The sequence below is a fragment of the Sphaerodactylus townsendi genome, linkage group LG06, assembly GCF_021028975.2.
Source record: "Sphaerodactylus townsendi isolate TG3544 linkage group LG06, MPM_Stown_v2.3, whole genome shotgun sequence".
In the NCBI taxonomy this organism is placed as follows: Eukaryota; Metazoa; Chordata; class Lepidosauria; order Squamata; family Sphaerodactylidae; genus Sphaerodactylus; species Sphaerodactylus townsendi.
This window is the reverse complement of record NC_059430.1, coordinates 119,746,900-119,765,117: the sequence shown is the minus strand read 5'-3', so window position 1 is coordinate 119,765,117 and position 18,218 is coordinate 119,746,900. Positions and strand designations below refer to the sequence as shown.

Genomic DNA, 18,218 nt, shown 5'->3' with positions numbered 1-18,218 from the left:
GCGGGAGTGCACAGGCTAATCTGAATTCCCCAGATAAGCCTCCACAGCTCAGGCGGCAGAGCAGGGAATCAAACCCGGTTCCTCCAGATTAGAATGCACCTGCTCTTAGCCACTACGCCACTGCAGTGATATTGAGGGTGGACATTTGTAGGAATGAAGGGGAAAGGGGAGAATAGTCTAGGATTGGGGCCAGCATCAAAGCATAAGGACCTAAGCTTTGCTGGATCCATCTAGTCGGACATCCTGTTTCACACAGCAGTCAGCCAGTTCCCCTGGAAGTCCAGCAACAGGGCACAAAGACCTTCCACTGATGTTGTTTCCTGGCACTGGTGTTCAGAGGCTAACTGCCTTGGAACATGGAGGTTCTTTTTAGTCGCCATGGCTCGTGACAGACCTACTCCATGAATAATATAGGATGTTGTGGGAGCTTTACTAGTCCATTTCCCCTCAGTCTGGGTTGGTAGAGAAATGCAGAAGGTCTAATAAGAGGGGGGAATGCGAATCAATTCTGGAGCTGTGTTCTTGGTCGTTTCCCCACTTACCTCGACCAAAGTTTGCTGCGCACTACTCCCAGCGTGTGTCATTTCTGGCGCACTACCGGGCGTCCCCGAACTCTGCGCGGGGTCATCAAAAGGCGCCCTTTTGAGGTGCGCCAGGAATGACCCACGCTGAGGGGGCGCGGCAGCGGCAGCGGCGGGGCGGCTGCGTTGTCGCCGCCCCTGTAGTGGGGAGTGCCGGGGGACCCTGCGCTATTTGGGGAGAGTAGCACGCAGCAGCAGGTAAGTGGGGAAACGACCCTTGTTACAGGGCTGTATATCTTATCTCTTTGCTCAACAAACATTGAAATCTTCCTGCAGCCTAAAATGTCATTCTCTAATGTTTGTGTCTCATCGTAATGACTGTTTTTCCTTCTTCCTACAGGACCAGGATCCCTGGAAAACATGGCTGTCACTGGACAGGCATCCCCCCTCTTCTTGGGCCTGCTGTCCTGTGTGTTTGTGACTCTGTTATTTAAAATTTAGGGCCGGCCAGGGAAAGGAAGCAGAACAAAGGAAGGGAACGAACGAAAGGGAAAGGAACCGAAAGAGAGAGTGAGAGAAAGATGCATCTCTACTTTCTGGGAAAGATGAAGCAAGAGAAATGAAATTTATCAAGAACCCCATCACTGTGAGGGATAGAAGAAAACAAAACACACACACACACACACAACAACAAATATGCATTTGTTTCTACAGCCATCGATCTTCACCCTCCATCTCAGACACTTCCAGTCGAACTTGTTATTTAACACAAAGACAGAGGGCTCTAAAGGGTTAACTGCAAGCAACATTCCCCCCTTCCCCCCACCTCTGCGACTTAACAAACCGTCACTCTCTTCCTTGAGTCAACTGGACCTTTTGAGAACCTAATGTACCATCCTGGAATGCCAGTTCCTTAAAAGGGTTTGGTTTTTGGGGGGGGGGGTGTCCGGGGCTCCTATGTTTGTTTTTTCTCCCAATTTTTCATCCGCTGTTGTCCAGGGTGAGAATCTCAGCAGTCCATCCACTTTTGTGGGCTTACCTTTTCACTTATTTTGGGCTGGGCTAGGAACCTCCTGTGCAAATGGAATTATTTCCCCAGGTCCTTCGAATGGATTTGCGCCATCAGATTCGACACACGGCTTGGACTGGGAAACGCGGAAGTGAGATCGGAAAAGCAGTCGGCCCAGCCATGCGGCCAAGTCACCGAATGCATCTCTTTTTATTAAAAAAAAATTGGCAGTATGAGAAAGCCTGGCTTGATTTACGCTTACGCCGCAAGGACTGCCCTGAAGGCCGGCTCTGAGACTTGAACCCGTGGCCCGTCAACGCAACACCACTTCGGAGTCCTCGGAAGAACTGGCGTGTCAATGAATTGAGTTTGCTCAGTTTTTAAGGCATGGCGTACCTACTCCTTAAAACATGAGGGATAAGAAGGTCACCAGGTAACTTTTTGATGTCTATATATAGGCCGAAGCGAGGAAGACGGGGAGAACCCATCACACTGTTTGTTGTATCAAGCAGCGTTGAGTGTAAAAGTGCCGGGGGAGTCTCCGAGTTGCAACCCGGCATCCCTGCTCACAACGGCGCCGTCTTATTTTGAGCTAGCTGGGGAATTGTTCTTGCTTTATACTCCGGCTGTTCTTTATTGGTCGGGATTACATTTTTCCTCTCAAAAAATCATTACATGGGACATCCGCCAGCTCCTTAAATCAATGACATTCGTTTGCACTTTCACAAAAACCCCTTTCCCAGTGATTTCCCTAGTGGTGAGAATTTCCATTGTCCCCCCATTTATAACTGCTCTCTTTATATTTGTTGAAGGAAAGGATTGCACACTTGAAATTTTCCTTGTTTACGCGTCTGTCTCTCTCTCTCTCTTCTTCTTCTTCTTCTTCTTCGCTTTTTTTGTACACAAAGTAATATTCTAAAGTTATTGTTCTTCATTGCACCTTAGAAACCCCTGACTTCAAAATCCAAACCCGATAAGGAGGGTGATCCTTTGGATTGGGATCAACCAACGTTTCGTGAAGTACTGATCTAAAGCTTTCAAATCCTCCAGAACTCTTCTTTGGGCTGGACTTTCAGTATTAACATTTTAAAAATAATTAAGTTGGAGGGAAAGGGTTGAAAAAGACCTTTCAGTGCATAAAGGTGGAAGCCCAATCTGGGGTCTGTTTACAATGGAGTGCAGGTGGTTTTATGCAATCATAATTTAGGTTAGCTCTTGTTAGGTGCCAGACAGATTTCAGGTTGCCCCAAAGGGCTTCTTGGGTCAGAGAAGCAAAAAATGGCCGTTCAGGCCTTTTGAAAAGATATAGCTGGTCGTAATCTGACTTCTCGGTCGGATAGCGTGATAACCAGGGTTTGCTGTGTTCTGCGCTTCTGCGATTGTACCCCCTGCCCCACCCAGGAGCCCAGAATTTGATGGTGGGGGCAAGTTTTAGCATTCTGAGCTTCCATTCGAAAGAAAATATTGCCAGCCCCTGCCACTGCCAAGAGAGTTTTAAAACGAGTGGCTGATCTCTGATGATATCTCTGGTCCAAGAAGACTTTCTGTGTTTACAGTAGGGTTTTCCGTTCCCTGCCAAATATCTTGCTCTTCTCCACAGCTAGGATAATAAAGCTGGAGGAAGACGATGACTTGGGTTTTATTTCCAGTGTTGCTATGGCCCCTTCCGCACACGCAAAATAATGCGTTTTCAAACCACTTTCACAACTGTTTGCAAGTGGATTTTGCTATTCCGCACAGCTTCAAAGAGCACTGAAAGCAGTTTGAAAGTGCATTATTCTGCGTGTGCGGAATGAGCCTATGTGTGTGCTCACGGTGGTTTTGCTTTTGGTGAACAGGTTATGCAGGTTTTTGTGTCATTTGAGAGTGGAACTGCATATTGCACAACCAGTGGGTAAGGGGAAAGTGTTTGGACTGATAGCATGAAATTCCGAACACATAAAGTGCAATCCAAAACAGAGCGGTGCTCTGCTAAATCCATTGAAGCCAGACTAGTTTAAAGGGGCATAATTCTGATTCCAACTGCACTGTAAATCGCTCCCAAGGCCTTTACATCATTAGTGGCATGCATTCAACAGTTCCCTATATACAAAACGGTTCTCCCTCTGATATGTGGAACAACTACTCTTTATATTTATTTCTTTATATTTCAGATTTATATCCCACTCCTCCCCCCCCCCCACCGCCCCAAGTACAATGGGGCTGGAAGTGGGTAACAACAAATCAAATACATTGAAAAACAGAAACAGTTATAATAGACTAAAATCCATAAAATGCGAATGATAGCACCCTGCTCCTGGGGATAACAAACCCTCCCCAACCAACTGAGGAGGGGGACCGAAGAGAACATATAGAAGAAGGAGGGGCTTACAGGTGATTGGTGGTTGGTTGTAATCAGTGGTGGGATTCAAATAATTTAACAACCGGTTCCGGTGGTGGGATTCAAATAATTTAACAACTGGTTGTTTACAAGCACTGTTTTAACAACCGGTTCTGCCGAAGTGGTGCGAACCGGCTGAATCCCACCACTGGTTGTAATAGAAGAGCTAAAAGTCCTCAATCACGTGCCTGGAATAACATCCTTGTCATGCAGAACCTGGTGCTCAGATAAAGAGTTTCCTCAGCTGGGGCTACAGCTGAAAAGGCCCTGGCATTGACTGAGAATAATTGGACTTCTCTTCAGCCAGATTTTGGGAATTAAAATCTTGGGGGGACATAACGGGAGGAAGCCCCACAAGTATGAGGGTCTTCCAGTTAAAGTTGCCAATCTCTGGGTAAAGCTTGGGGTTTTCACAACACTACCATTTATCTCTGGACAACAGAGATTGGTTGCCCTGGAGGAAATAGCAGCTTTGGAAGGTGGACTTTGTGGTATACTCTAAGACTTCCCTTTGTGTCCAGGAAAAGTTGAAGTCCGACAGTGGCATCACATCCCACTGAGCTTCCTCCTGTTCCCCGGGAACCGTCTCCAAATCTCCAGGAATTTTCCATTCTGAAGTTGGCAACCCTAATTTCAAATGTGTTGTCTTAACTAAAGAGACTAGAAAAACTCTGACTTGATAAAACTGTGGCTTGAAAATTAGGTTCTGCTGCTATATCATGAATGAGACTGCTTCTGAAACGGTCCTTTTCCAAATTCCTCCCCAGATTTTTGAGTTCTGTTGTGATTTTCATAGTAGAACTGGTGATGAAGATTATTCCATAGATTCTGCTGCTTCTTTTAATTTCCAAATTTGGTACAGTGCAGAGTGCTGCTATTTGCATCATTTTTCTTCTCTGGATTACCAGCATATCCACAACAAATGTTAAAAGCCCTTTCCCGAGACGAGAGCTACCTTGAGGTGTTTATCTGCAGGGTTATGTCGAGATTTTTTCCCTCTCTCTGTTATTTGGAGTCGGCATACCTGCACATCAGTGAAACACTGCACAAAAAGAATCCTGCTATGTGATGATCGCAGGCTGCCCGTGTATCCCCAACGCACAAATGAACTGAAGCCGTCGAAAGCTGTGGCACACTGCACATGCTCCAATTCCAGAATTGATTTTAGAAATTCTCCCAGCTATAAACAGAATTAAGGAGCTGTGGAACGCAGCACAGATGGATAATCAGACCGAATGAAAGAAAAGAACTGAGGAAATCGTTTTGCCCAATTGGCCATGCTGGCAGAGGCTGATGGGAATTGTAGTCCATGAACATCTGGAGAGCCGCAGGTTGCAGACCCATGTATACACATTACTGATAGTGCCATCCTAAGCAAACTTGCATTCTTCTAAGCCTGATCCCATTCATGGACTTAGAAGGGTGTAGCTCTCCTTAGGATAGCACTGTGAGAAAGCAAGAAGACTGTGAAGGATTGCTGTTTCATATATTTTGCCGGCAAGTCTCAGCTGACTTCCAATGACCCCGTAGTATTTTCAAAGCAAGATACTTCAGTGGTAGTTTGGCGTTGCTTCCCTCTGTGTAAGTGAACCTGGATTTCCGGGTTGTGTGTGGTTTCCGGCTGTACGGCCATGTTCCAGTAGCATTTTCTCCTGACGTTTTACCTGCATCTGTGGCTGGCATCTTCAGAAGATCTGTGAAGATCCTCTGAAGATGCCAGCCACAGATGCAGGAGAAACATCAGGAGAAAATGCTACTAGAACTTGGCCATGCAGCCCGGAAACCACACAACGCCCCAGTGATTCCGGCCGTGAAAGCCTTCGACAGTACATTGAACCTTGATTCCTTGGTGGTCTCCCATCCAAGTAATGATCAGGGCTGACCATGCTTAGCTACCAAGATTGGACGACCCTGGGGGATCCAGATCAGGATGGTAATAACTATGGGGCAGGAATATACAGTTGCACTCTTCCAAACTTGCAAAACAATCAATCATGGGACAAAACGCGTGAGCACACCATTGGAAGTAAAGTCTGTCTTGGCCCACTTTTTGACTCTCCTGAAAGTAATTTCTGTTTCCAGTCTAAATTATGCAAAAAATATGCAAATGCCTAGCAATTTGCTCAATTTCCACATGTATTGCAGCTTTTCCTGGCACAGGATTTACATGAACTTGTTTGGAATTTTAAGTACGAAGAATCCACTACCCTATGCAGGTGTGTGTATGTTACAATTGTGCTGAATTCAGCTTTCTGAAAAACTTAGCTTTTTTGTTGTGGTGGTTGTTGTTTAGAGCAAGCTTCTAGTCCTTATGGTCAGGGCAAGATGTTTGAAAGTTTGCATGCAATGCTGCTGGAATCTCCAAAGCCAAAGATTTCCACAGGACTTCCATGACCTAAATAACTCCCCGTGACTAGAGGAAGAAGAATTAATGGTAAAACAAACGAGTTTAAAATGCACAAAATATCCGGGTTGCAGAAATGGGTGTTTTGGTGCAGAATTTCAGTTTCCTCCGTGGAGTTTGTCCTCTTTTCGTATGGAACCCTGATTATCGTCAAAAATGTTGCTTGTGCAATAGCTGCAAAACCCCTCCAGGTCTGGAAAGAACTAGGCATGGTTATCAGCAGCATGAAAGCATTGCTGTTCCCTCTTCCATCTGCCTCTAGATTCTGTTCCAAACTTTTACCTTTCAAGTAGCTTACCTTCTCAAGGTTACTGGTATTGGAGCAGGCGGGCTTGAAGATCAGCAGTCAGTGGAAGAACTGAGTCTAGGAAAAGCTAGGGACTAATAGTATTCAAACCACATTCTGTGCAGCAAGAAGGCATTGCAAAGATTCATGGTTCTGGATTGCCTGCCAAAAGCATTTGAACTAGAAGTTGCAAAGGAGAAAGTGGCGGGCATTTGTAATACAAATGGGCATTCTAGCTGATTTTTTTTTCATTGCAAACTTAACAGAAGCAGGAGCTGCTTCTAGGCTTGTTTGGCTTCTGGTGCAGAGTTCCAGGCTCGGTACAGGCTTTCTCGCAGATCTGGAGGTGCTGCCGTTTAGCTGTGGTTGCCTTCAGACCCATACTTTGTGTGTGTGTCATGTCACACAGTGTTTCGTCCAACCTACTTTTGTCCATTCCTGTAATGCATAAGTCCAACATGGTCCATGGGTACCAAAATGCCTTCTGGCAGCTTTCCTGGCGCCCAACAAGTGTTTTTAGAAAGTGAGTCGGGACAGGGGGGCTTTTTCCCCATAAGGCCTCTGACTGGCTGGGCAGATTTTTTTAAATGATGTTGCTTTGACATCCGCTGTCACCCCAGCACAAGGATTTTTGTCGTGTGACAAAGTAAGCTGTGGCAGCCATTTTGTGGCTTGCTCTGCCTTCGGGAGCAACCATTTCATGGCAGTCATTTTGGGGCTATGCCCACCATACTCTGCCAAAATTCGGAAGGTTCCCACGGAGTCAAAAAGGTTGGAGACACCTGCAGCAATGGTTCATGAAATGCTGAGCAAAAGGATTTCTGTTCACCTCAGCCCAAAGCACTGCTGTCTGTCTGTCTGTCCGTGCATTGTGCTGTGATTGGCTTGAGTACCCACTGGCTTAATGCTGGTGTTGAGTGGCATCTTTTCCCATACCCATCCCAGTCACACCTGGAATAATTGTATTTTTTTAAAAAAAAATAGGCACAGAGATCGGGCATTCATTTGTTAAATACATGTTAGGTGCATGACTACTTAAGCACACAAGCAGCCCTTTCGAAAGTTTGTTTTGTTTAAATGGTTGTCCTTTAGAAATGAAATTGACGACACTGTGGCTCTTTTCCCATCTAGTCAATTTCACCACCATGGTTAATTGCCAAGGCGTCAATAGGAGAGGCTGCCGTTGGGGATTTTAAAAGTGCCATGAATGAACTGTTACTCCTGTGTAGCAAGATCCTTCCTTCTTCCATTACATCTACAGAGTTGCAAAAAGATAAGGCCGTGGGGAAGTCAACCTCATTCCATCATGGAAATAATCATCTACATCTACTCCAGGACTTTCATTATCAGTCTTTCCTGCCAGTAGTTTGCTGACCTTGCTAAGTTGCCACAGTCGCTCCTTCCAGCATCTAAATTATGGCACCTAGACATAATTCACAAGTAGATTTGAGCTTTTCAATAGATTAAGCCAGGAGTGTTATTAGTAATTTGCAAAGACAGTGAAAAAGGAATGAGCCAGAGGTTGCTGTAATTCCACCCAGAGAACCTGGCCAGCTGTGAGTCATTCTGTTTAAAACAAATATTTTTGCAAATATAATATCCAATTTTTCTACCCTCATAAGGATTGCCAAGGTGCTTGCATAATGTAGTAGTTAGGAGTGGAAGACTATAATCTGGAGAATAGGGTTTGGCCTTTTCCGCACGGGCCAAATACAGCGCCCTGGGGACAGCAAAAACACCGTCCACAGGGAGCTGTTCGCATGGGGGGGGCGCAGCTGCTTTGCAGCCGCACCGCCCTCGTGCCTCCCCAGCGGCGCAAAGCCGTTGTTTTCCCAGCTCGCTTCCCGAGCGAGGTTGTTGGAAAACAGCAGCTTCCAGCTGCTGCCGTTTGCACGGCAGCGGCTGGAAGGTGCCATCCCTCCCCCCTTTGCCCAATCAACCTACCTTCCCTGCGACTGTCCGGCGCGTCGCTGAGGCCTGGGGACACGCCCCCCTGCCCTGCGACTCCGGAGCGGTTGCGCAGGGCAGGGGGGCGTGCCCCTGGCCTCGGCGACACGCCGGACGGTCGCAGGGAAGATACGTCGATCGAGCGACGGCGCTTTGCGGCGCCGTCTTCCCGCTCGTTACCGGGACCGTTTGTGCGAACGGTCCCAGGGGGGTTGGGTCGGCGTCATGTATGCCGACCCAACCCCCAGCATGGCCATGCAGAAATGGCCTTTGTTCCCCCACTCCTCCACATAAGTAGCAAACTCTTAGATAGTGAACAGCATTTGTTTCCCTGCTGCTCCACATGAAGCCTGCTGGGTGACCTATACTCATAGAATCATAGAATTGGAAAGGACCACAATGACCATTGAGTCCAACCTCCTGCCATGCAGGAAGACACGATCACTCCTGATTGTTGGCCATCCCCCCCTCTGTTTAAATTAGGGGTCTGCAACCTGCCAGCATGGCCAATTGTAGTCCATGAACATCTGGAGAGCCGCAGGTTGCAGACCCCTGACAACATCCAAAGTAAGGTGAAGATGAAAGATGAACTGCAGTCTGAAGGTGACTGCCGTTAAAAGTCAGGAGGGTTCATAGTGGAAGTAGGTTGTCCTTCAGGAATGCTGGTCCCAAACCATATATGGCTTTGAAGGTCAAATCCATCACCTTGTACTGTACCCAGAAACAAACGAGGCGCCAGTCTTGATGGGCCAGGAGTGCTCCAGATGACCCACTCCAATTAACATAATGACTGCCGAACTCTGCACCCGTTAAAGTCTCAGAACGTTTTTAAGAGCAGCCTTGCATGGAGTGCCTTGCAGTCAACCAGGGCATGTACCCGAGTGTGCAGCAGCTTCATAGATTTCAGCAAAGGACAGCAACTTAAGAAAGGGTATTTTCAGTTGTGGCACCAAAACTTTGGAGATTTGTCTGACTTCCTCTCTCGGTGCCTTTCACCAGCAGGTGTAGAGTTTTGTTTTGTTTTTCATCTGCCATACTTGCAATAATGGTTACTGACTCTCCTTCTGGGGGTGTCTATGTGTTTTTAATATGGGAAGGTGGGAATGCTGTTGGTTTGCAAACAGCCCATATCAGTTTGTGTGCAGAGCTAAGTCAGTTCTTCCAGGGACATCAGAAAAAAATGGCCTCGTAGTCCACCAAAAACAAGGAGCCAGTCTAGATGGGCCACTTGTCATTTCTAATCCTTGATCAGGGTTGGTTTTAAATCCCCTAAATTTACAATGCTTCCTTTGTTATTTTTCCCCAACCAACTAATTCCAGTTCATTCTATGTTCCTTTGGTGGTCATAAAGGCCAAATCATTTCGATCACAGTGCAGCTTAAGAATATTTACATGGTATAGTTTAGACTTCCCTCTCTCTGGGTCCACATCTACCCCGTAGATCACTCTAGAAACTTGACTGATGATCTTGTAGGGTCCTTCCCAGGTGACTTCCAGCTTGTGCTTAGGTCTTGGTTTCGGCCAACAAAAGACAAAATTGTACCAAAAAGGGCTACAACTAATGTTAAAGAGGCCTCCCGACGGAGTGCAAAAATTATCATTGTTTACTTACATTGAACCATAACAACATTAAGTAGATTGGAATACAATCAAATGCAGCAAAAAGCCTCCAAACAATAATGAATATCAGAATAAGCTAGTCAGAACCTAGATCATATGCAGACCTCATAGTGACAACTTCTAGGTTTATTAGATTAATTAGTACCCCAGAATCACATTTATAACACTGATAAGCTCTGCTTGCTTAACTCATAAGAACATAAGAACATAAGAAGAAGCCAGCTGGATCAGACCAGAGTCCATCTAGTCCAGCTCTCTGCTACTCGCAGTGGCCCACCAGTGCCACTTTGCTTCTCGCAAAAGTCCTATGTCTTGGTTTCAGCACCAGGACTTGGTTTCCAGGCTTAGAATGTCTTCTAATATTTCAGTAATGTTGACAGTATTTTTAGTTGCTCAAGTGTTGTCATGTTTTTAATGTTCTCCACTTGTGGATCCTGATTGGCTAGAAAGGCAACATTAAAAAAAAAATAAAAACTCAGTTTCCATCGTTACGTTGCCCAGCTTCCATCCATTTTCATGGGGTTTGGGCAGGACTGCGCCTCGGACTTGGACCCTATGCTGACTCTTGGTCATTCTGGAAAGTCCTGAATGGTATCCCACCCGAAATTATTCCTTCATTGAGGGCAAGGTGGCCCCTCCTCCTCTCTCCCAGCCTGTGCTGCAGCATGTCCAAATCGGTTCCATCCATCAGTTTCTGTCCATCCATATCAACAGCTATTGCTATTTAATATTTGTTGCAGAGTCAGTATTCAATGTGCGTTCCTTCCAGTACTTCCCAGTCCTGGAAAGGTTTGCATGTCTGGGATGGGGGCAAAGTCCAGGATAAGGGAGCAGTGAGGATTGGCAGCAGAAGAGCAGACATAAGGCCATTCATAGGGTTACAGCACTGAATATGCGCTCTGAGCAAATAACCATGTGTCCCTCAGGCATAGAGGTTTACAACAGACAGCAAATATGTCACAGGATCAGCATCTGAGCAGTGCAATTTACAAATCACTTCAGCCGGATTCGAGTCTGTAGTTGTAATGCAAGATTTTAATTTTAATGGATTTCATGACTTGCAGCTACCAACTGAGGATGACTTTGCTGAGCTCTGTTCTAGGAAACCAAATGGGTTTTGAACTGTTTTGCCTGGTAGCTGTGCAGGAAGTAATTTGCTTGGTAGTGGAACAAGGAGTAGAATGGTAAAAGAAACAAGCCCCTTGATTAATCCTTGGATTCAGAATCCTCTTCCATTTAGACAATGGTCCTTCCTGCACCGCACAAATAAAACGTCTTGAGGGCAGAGGTGGGATCCAGCAGGTTCTCACAGGTTCCGAGAGTAGGTTACTAATTATTTGTGTGTGCCGAGAGGGGGTTACTAATTGGTGATTTTGCCACGTGATTTTTGCCTTAGTTACGCCCCTCTTCTCAGCAGTAGCGCGCAGAACTTGAAGCAGTCTAGCAGGAGGTGCACCAGCATGCGTGGCAGCCTGTGCCTGCGTGCATTCATTTCCCACCCAACGACCGGCGCAGTGGCTGTGTCCTTGCCACAGCCCCGCCCAGCAATGCCCCACCCCCAGAATGCCCAGCCACGCCCCCGTCATGCCCCGCCCAGCCCCATTAGCGCTATGCCATTGTTTGAATCCCACCACCATGGGAACCTGTTACTAAAAATTTTGGATCCCACCACTGCTTGAGGGTGTTAAAAGAAGCGTTTTGCAGACGAAGTTTGCACAGCTTTTCCCCAAAGACGTTTTCAGGATGTTTTATTTCTGCTCAACCCAGGTTTTTGTGAAAACGTTAAACTAGTGATCGTTTTTCCCCAAGACGGGTCAAGACATTTCTTGTTTGCTGTGCCGAGCAGGAAATGTCTTATTTTTCCTTCCCAATTTAAAAACTCTTAACTTCATTTTCACTGCAGCTCGCACCCACCATTTTGTCCCGCTTGTAATTTTACGTGCCACCCACCATTTTCCTCTGCTTGCATCTCATCCACCTGCCATTTCCATGTAAAAAGTACATGAATAAAGTTAGTTTTGACTGCTAATTTGGCGCATGTGTCATTTTTTCTTTTTTGTTGTTTTTTGTTTTGAGGGAGGTGTCTTTGAAGCTACATGATACAAGAATCTCGGCCCATATTTTGAGTCGTCATAGTTTCAAAGACACCTCCCTCAAAACATAAAGAAAAAAGAAAAAATGGCACATGCTTGAGCACACCTATTCAGAGGCGAAGCTACAAGGGGGTCAGGGGGTGCGCACTGCACCGGGCACGTGTTTGGGGAGGGGGCAGGCACAAAAATTCAGGTTTGTGTTTTTTGTATTTTTAGTGTTTTTTTCACTTTGTGGCCTGCAGAGGGTGCAGTTTTTAGGCTAGCAGCACCAAAATTTCAGGGTATCTTTAGGTGACTCTCCTGATGATACCACCCAAGTTTGGTAAAGTGTGGTTCAGGGGGTCCAAAGTTATGGACCCTCAAAGATGTCACCGCCATCTCCTATTAGCTCCCATTGGAAACAATGGGGGATGGGGCACCCCCTTTGGGAGTCCATAACTTCGGACCCCCTGAACCAAACCTCACCAAACCTGTGTGATATCATCAGGAGAGTCTCCTAAAGATACCCTGAAATTTTGGTGCTGCTAGCCTAAAATCTGCGCCCCCTGCAGGCCAAAAACTGGGAAAAAAACTAAAAAATACAAAATACGAACCGGGGGAGGGGGACAAAACTCAGATTTTGCACTGGGCTCCATTTTCTCTAGCTATGCCTCGGCACCTATTCAACGCTGGGCTCAGCTTGGCTGGGCTCAGTTTCAAACTGCAGGCTCCTTGCTTCCAGCCTGCAGTTTAAAGCTCAACTCAGCCATGCCGAGCCCACCATTGAACGGAGGACTCAGTCAGAGTGGCACCAGCTTTATACTGTTGGCTCCACAACCGAACTTCACCTCCAGTGAGGTGGAGCCTGGCGAGGGGGGAGAGATCAGAGTTAGTAGTATAAAACTAGAGCCGGACATACCCAGTGTTCAGTTCCATGCTCAGTTTAAAGGTCCAGCATCAAACAGGTGAGCCCTGCTCCTGAACTTCACATAGCCCCTTCTGCACGTGCAGAATGATGCACTTTCAATCCACTTTCGCAATTGTTTGCAAGGGGATTTTGCTACTTCGCACAGTAAAATCCAGCTGCAAAGTGCTTTGAAAGTGGATTGAAAGTGCCTTATTCTGCCGGTGCGGAAGGGGCTATAGAGTTTGGGGGCAGGACAGGTGAGACATAGTACTTGCCCTGGGCACCATTTTCTACAGGTGTGGCCCTAATTGGTGGCCTTAACTAAAGTACAGAGCAAGGCCTATATTTCTGCTTCTCTCTCTTTTTCTGCATTGCAGCCCCTGCCCCAGTTCAAAAAATCATAGCAAAAAGAACTCGAGGCATCGTCTGAGCCGTACATTATGGGGGCTCCCTCGACTTGTGAGTTTCCAAAAAGGCTCCGCCATGCAGACTTTGCTTTTGAATGACAGATTTGGGTGATATATAAACAGCATACTTAATCCTCATCACCCAAATTTCGTCCTGGATTTTGGAGTTTTGAATTGCTTGGATTCGTTTCCAGGATTAAGTGAATGTATTTGTATGCGGAGTTTGCTGCGAAGTTTAGTTCCTTCAGATTCTATGCATTTTCCTCTGTGTTTTCCTGATCAGTGAGTGCACATTGAAAAAACACCGCCAAGGGGATAAAAAACAGTGAGGAAGGGAGACTAGATGTGGTTGTGTTAAGATTCCTTTTGTGCAGTGTTTTACCAATGCAGAGGAGCACATCAGGAAAACACTACAGAAAAGCACAATTTTATGCAGTCATGCTTTGGTCACGTCAGGGTTGTTTTGCCTTGCAGCCGGTGTGATGTAGCAATTGGATTGTTCAAGTGGAACTGGGGAGATGAGTTCAAGTTCTGCCATGAAATTCTCTTGACTGGCTTGTGGGTAGTCAAGCTCTCAGACGAATGGTGCAATCCTATGCACAGTGATTCTAGCCTATTAAAATCAGTGGTCGATTCGATTTCGGATACCTTTAATGGCATATAAATAGTTTAACATTAACATTGCAAGATAATAACGGCCTTTATAACTTCTGACGAGTTAAAAAAACACCATTAAAAAATTTAGCCACCGCTTCCAACAGCTCGTAGTTGTGGCTGTTTAAAAGATATATAACCTTCTGTTTATCTGTAATGCCTTCACTTCCATGCAGGAAGGGGATTATGTGCTTCGTCCTATCTATCTCATAAAAAGGACAATTCAACAGCATATGAGATACTGTTTCCACAGAACCCATGCCACACGGGCATTTCCTTTCTTTACGTGGAATTCCAAGGTGGCGCCAAGGCTAAAGGCAGAAGGCAGGGCATTACACCAAGCTAAGGTGATTGCTCTACGCCACTGGGCCTCAACCAGGAGATAAAGGTACTGGGCTACAATTAATCCATCCACGGGTATTCCCAGAGAGATCGGGGAACAGGTTTTATTAGCTTCCTCTAGCATCTGTTGAAACTCTCTATCAAAAAGTCTCTTCTTGATAGCCCCATAGAAAAATCAGTGGTCTTAGTGTAAAGTATTTTGCACAGGATTGAAATGTAACCTACCTGAAAGGGTTGCTGGAAGGATAAAATGAGGAATTGGACTATGTACGGGGTTTGGGGGGGGGGCTGCCATCAAGTCGCAGCTGGCCTATGGCACGCCTGCAGGGTTTTCAATGCAAGAGATGTTCGGTGGTGGTTTGCCGTTGCCCGACTCCGCATCATGCCCCTGCTCTTCCTTGGCAGTCCCATCCAAATACTAGCCAGGACTGACCCTGCTTAGCTTCTGAGGTCTGACGAGGTCAGGCTAGTTAGCTAAAAACACAATAAATAACTTACAAACATGCATTAGTGACAAAGATGGAGAGAAAAAAAAACAGAAGCATAAAATAAAACAGGTGCAGACTGCCAGTTCTAAACATTTTTAAAGATAATCTCCAAATTAAAAGTCCAGTGGATTGCCGCATTAGTCAGTAGCATTAAATTCAACTCCTTTAAAGATGCTCAAAATTAATTCCAGCATATCCTTTCCTGTGTCAGAGCTCACTTCATACATACATCCTTCAGGCAGACAAGTTTATACTAAAAACTGCAACCAACAGAAAAGTTGGGGTGCTGGCTAGGGAGTGGTGACAAAGGTGGTTTCCACAGGAGACAGGCTTGTGTGGTTTCCTTGTTGCTTCTGCCACCAGCAATATGGCAAAGCTGCCACAGGGATTCCAGATAGCTTGTTTCCCTGCAATTTTCTTGCTGCAATCCATGGCAGTGGCCACCCTCTCTCCCCCAGGTCCCCAGAGCTTTTTCTTTTTTAAAAAAATCAGCAATTAAATATCATGTAACATCTTAACAACACATTCATTAGGTTTCTTTCTTTTTTTAAAGTTGAGCCTCTACCCTCTTCCATTGTGGAGAAGTGCCTTTCTACTTACACCTCTATGAATGAAAAGGCTTAGAGACTTACTTTTTAAAAAAAATATGAAAGGAACTAGAGACTTACTTTAAAAAACAAAAAAATGACTAGAGATTTACTTTAAAACAACTGAAGGACCTAGATACTTTTTTTAAAAAAACAAAAGGGACTAGATAATTACTTTTAAAAAAATGCAAGCTGGGAATTCAGAGAATTGGATATACATATTATTGTAATATAATTACAGTCAATTGCCTTTTTTTTAAAAAAAAAATGCCCCCTCCCCGATTGGCAGGCAGAGGAAATGGTTGATACAGGGAGAGGGTCAGGGAAAATGGCTAACACATGGGCAGAAAATCTAAAATTTCCCAACCACAGCAGCCATCCAGACTTAAATGCTTCTTTCCCAAACCTTCTCAGCAAAGGAGATTTGAGAAAGATCACAAAAAAGCGGAGGGGCATGTGTGCTCCTTGATGCTGGAGGGAAGCCGGAAAATAAACAAAATTGGATTTGGGTGATTTAACTAGTGTGGAATTGGCCAAAGACTGGCAATTTAAAACAAGATTCAGTCCAAAGAGGAATTGGTCACGTCAGAATAGAGCTGCCAGCTCTAGGTTGGGAAATTCCTTTTGAGGGTGGAGCCCAGCTAAATGTGATGCTATGGGGCCCATCCTCCAAAGCAGCCATTTTCTCCAGGGAAAATATTCTCTTAGTTTGGGAGATCTCCAGGCCCCACCTGGAAATTAGCAACCTTGTGCCAGAATAGTAGAGGGACAGAACTGGGGGAAATACACTCGAGCAGCAGTGGCGTAGTGGCTAAGGGCAGGTGCACTCTGATCTGGAGGAACCGGGTTTGATTCCCAGCTCTGCCGCTTGAGTTGTGGAGGCTTATCTAGGGAATTCAGATTAGCCTGTACACTCCCACACACACCAGCTGGGTGACCTTGGGCTAGTCACAGCTCTACGGAGCTCTCTCAGCCCCACCCACCTCACAGGGTGTTTGTTGTGAGTGGGGAAGGGCAAGGAGATTGTAAGCCCCTTTGAGTCTCCTACAGGAGAGAAAGGGGGGATATAAATCCAAACTCTTCTTCTTCTTCTTCTTCGTTCTTAATGTCATGAGTGAAATGTCTTTATTAGTTCCTTATTAGGTAGAGGAAAGAAGGCCAAGAGGTAAAGATGGGGGTGTGGGGTAACTCACCTCCCTTGCATCCTAGTACGATGTTTGCTGTGCCACCTGAACCCAGCAGGTTAAGCCGTGACCTTTGAAGCCAACCTGTTACTTTGATTAGGGATAAGAAAGGTAAGCCCTGGAGACAGCATTGGGTTTAGAAAGTCGGGATGAGGCATTTGTTGCCAAGTCTGTGAACGAAAACTAGAATCCAATGATCTCAGGGCTTTCTTCATACTTTGAGATAATCTTTGTGTTTTTGCTGGGCCATCATCTTTTGCGGTTAGAAGCAGGGAGGAGTGGGGGAGGGGGGAAGTTGAGTTAAGCATCCGTCGGTTTGTTTTTGCTGAAGATACACATACTGTATCATATCGATGGCATTTATTAAGCAAAGACATTCTGTGTTTCAAGGAGTATGTTGTCTTAAATGTTGACCGCGCAGAGAAGGTAGAAAGAGGTGAATCTCACAGACAGTTCTCCAAGGCTCTAAACGGAAAATAAAATGTGGAAAATCTATTTTAAAAGTGTTTCCCCCAACAATGCCTCTAGATTCATCACCAAGCAAACAGGTAACAGTGATGTCCTCCATTAAACCCAAAATGACAGCCAAGGCTGGGTTTGAAGCTTAACTGTAGTAGCTGTAAACACGAGGGCAGGAACATTTCACAGTTTAATCTTCCCCTAGCCTAGTATAACGCCAATAACTTCGGCAAACAAGCCCCCAACTCCCTAAATCAGGGGTGTCCAGCTCTGGTGCTTCAGATGTTTGTGGACTACAATTCCCATCAGCCCCTGCTGGCATGGCCAATTGACCATGCCAGCAGTGGCTGGTGGGAATTGTAGTCCATGAACATCTGAAGCATCAGAGCTGGACACCCCTGCCCTAAATAAAACATTATTAATAGATAGTAGACTGAAGTATTACTGAAAGTCTGAAGAGTTACCACATTAGGAATCCTTGTATATAGGCCTATAAATGAGGCTGTGAGACAAGACTTGAGATGGCGAAAGGCGGATGCTTACTGCAAGTGATCTTTGTCGCTGCACAATGATGTCATTCCTGGCACAACCTCACATGGGTGCTCTGGGACTCACCCCAAAACTCTATGGTTTCTACTACAACTACCACTATAGCCAGTATGTCTAGTCCCAATCGTTTCCATGAGGCAAGTAGGAAGAGACACCCATGTATTGTAGGAGTATCATGGTGGAAGTACTGGGCCAGAGATGAGAGCTCCTAGGTAGAATTGGGAAGACAAGGAAAACTTGATGGACCATGACTGGAAGCAATCTATAAGGTGCCCATTCGTTGTTACAGGTTTTCCCCAGAAAAAAACATAGTAAGCTAGCAAATATGCGCAATTTAGACCGATGAAAAATTCTTCCACTGTTGACATAGCCTTCTTCCATCCATCCATCCATCCATCCATC

At 45.6% G+C, this 18,218-nt stretch overlaps 1 protein-coding gene across 2 annotated transcripts in view; it reads left to right on the top strand.

Annotated features, from left to right (window-relative positions):
* The window catches only part of IGLON5 (IgLON family member 5), a 173,370-nt gene extending 170,188 nt beyond the window's left edge, over nt 1-3,182 (top strand). For both annotated transcript variants that reach the window (XM_048501060.1, XM_048501058.1), the window contains exon 8: nt 922-3,182. In XM_048501060.1, the coding sequence (XP_048357017.1) occupies nt 922-1,022 (101 nt within the window). In that variant the 3' untranslated portion in view covers nt 1,023-3,182. The remainder of the gene's footprint in view (nt 1-921) is intronic.
* The last annotated feature ends 15,036 nt before the right edge of the window (nt 3,183-18,218 follow it).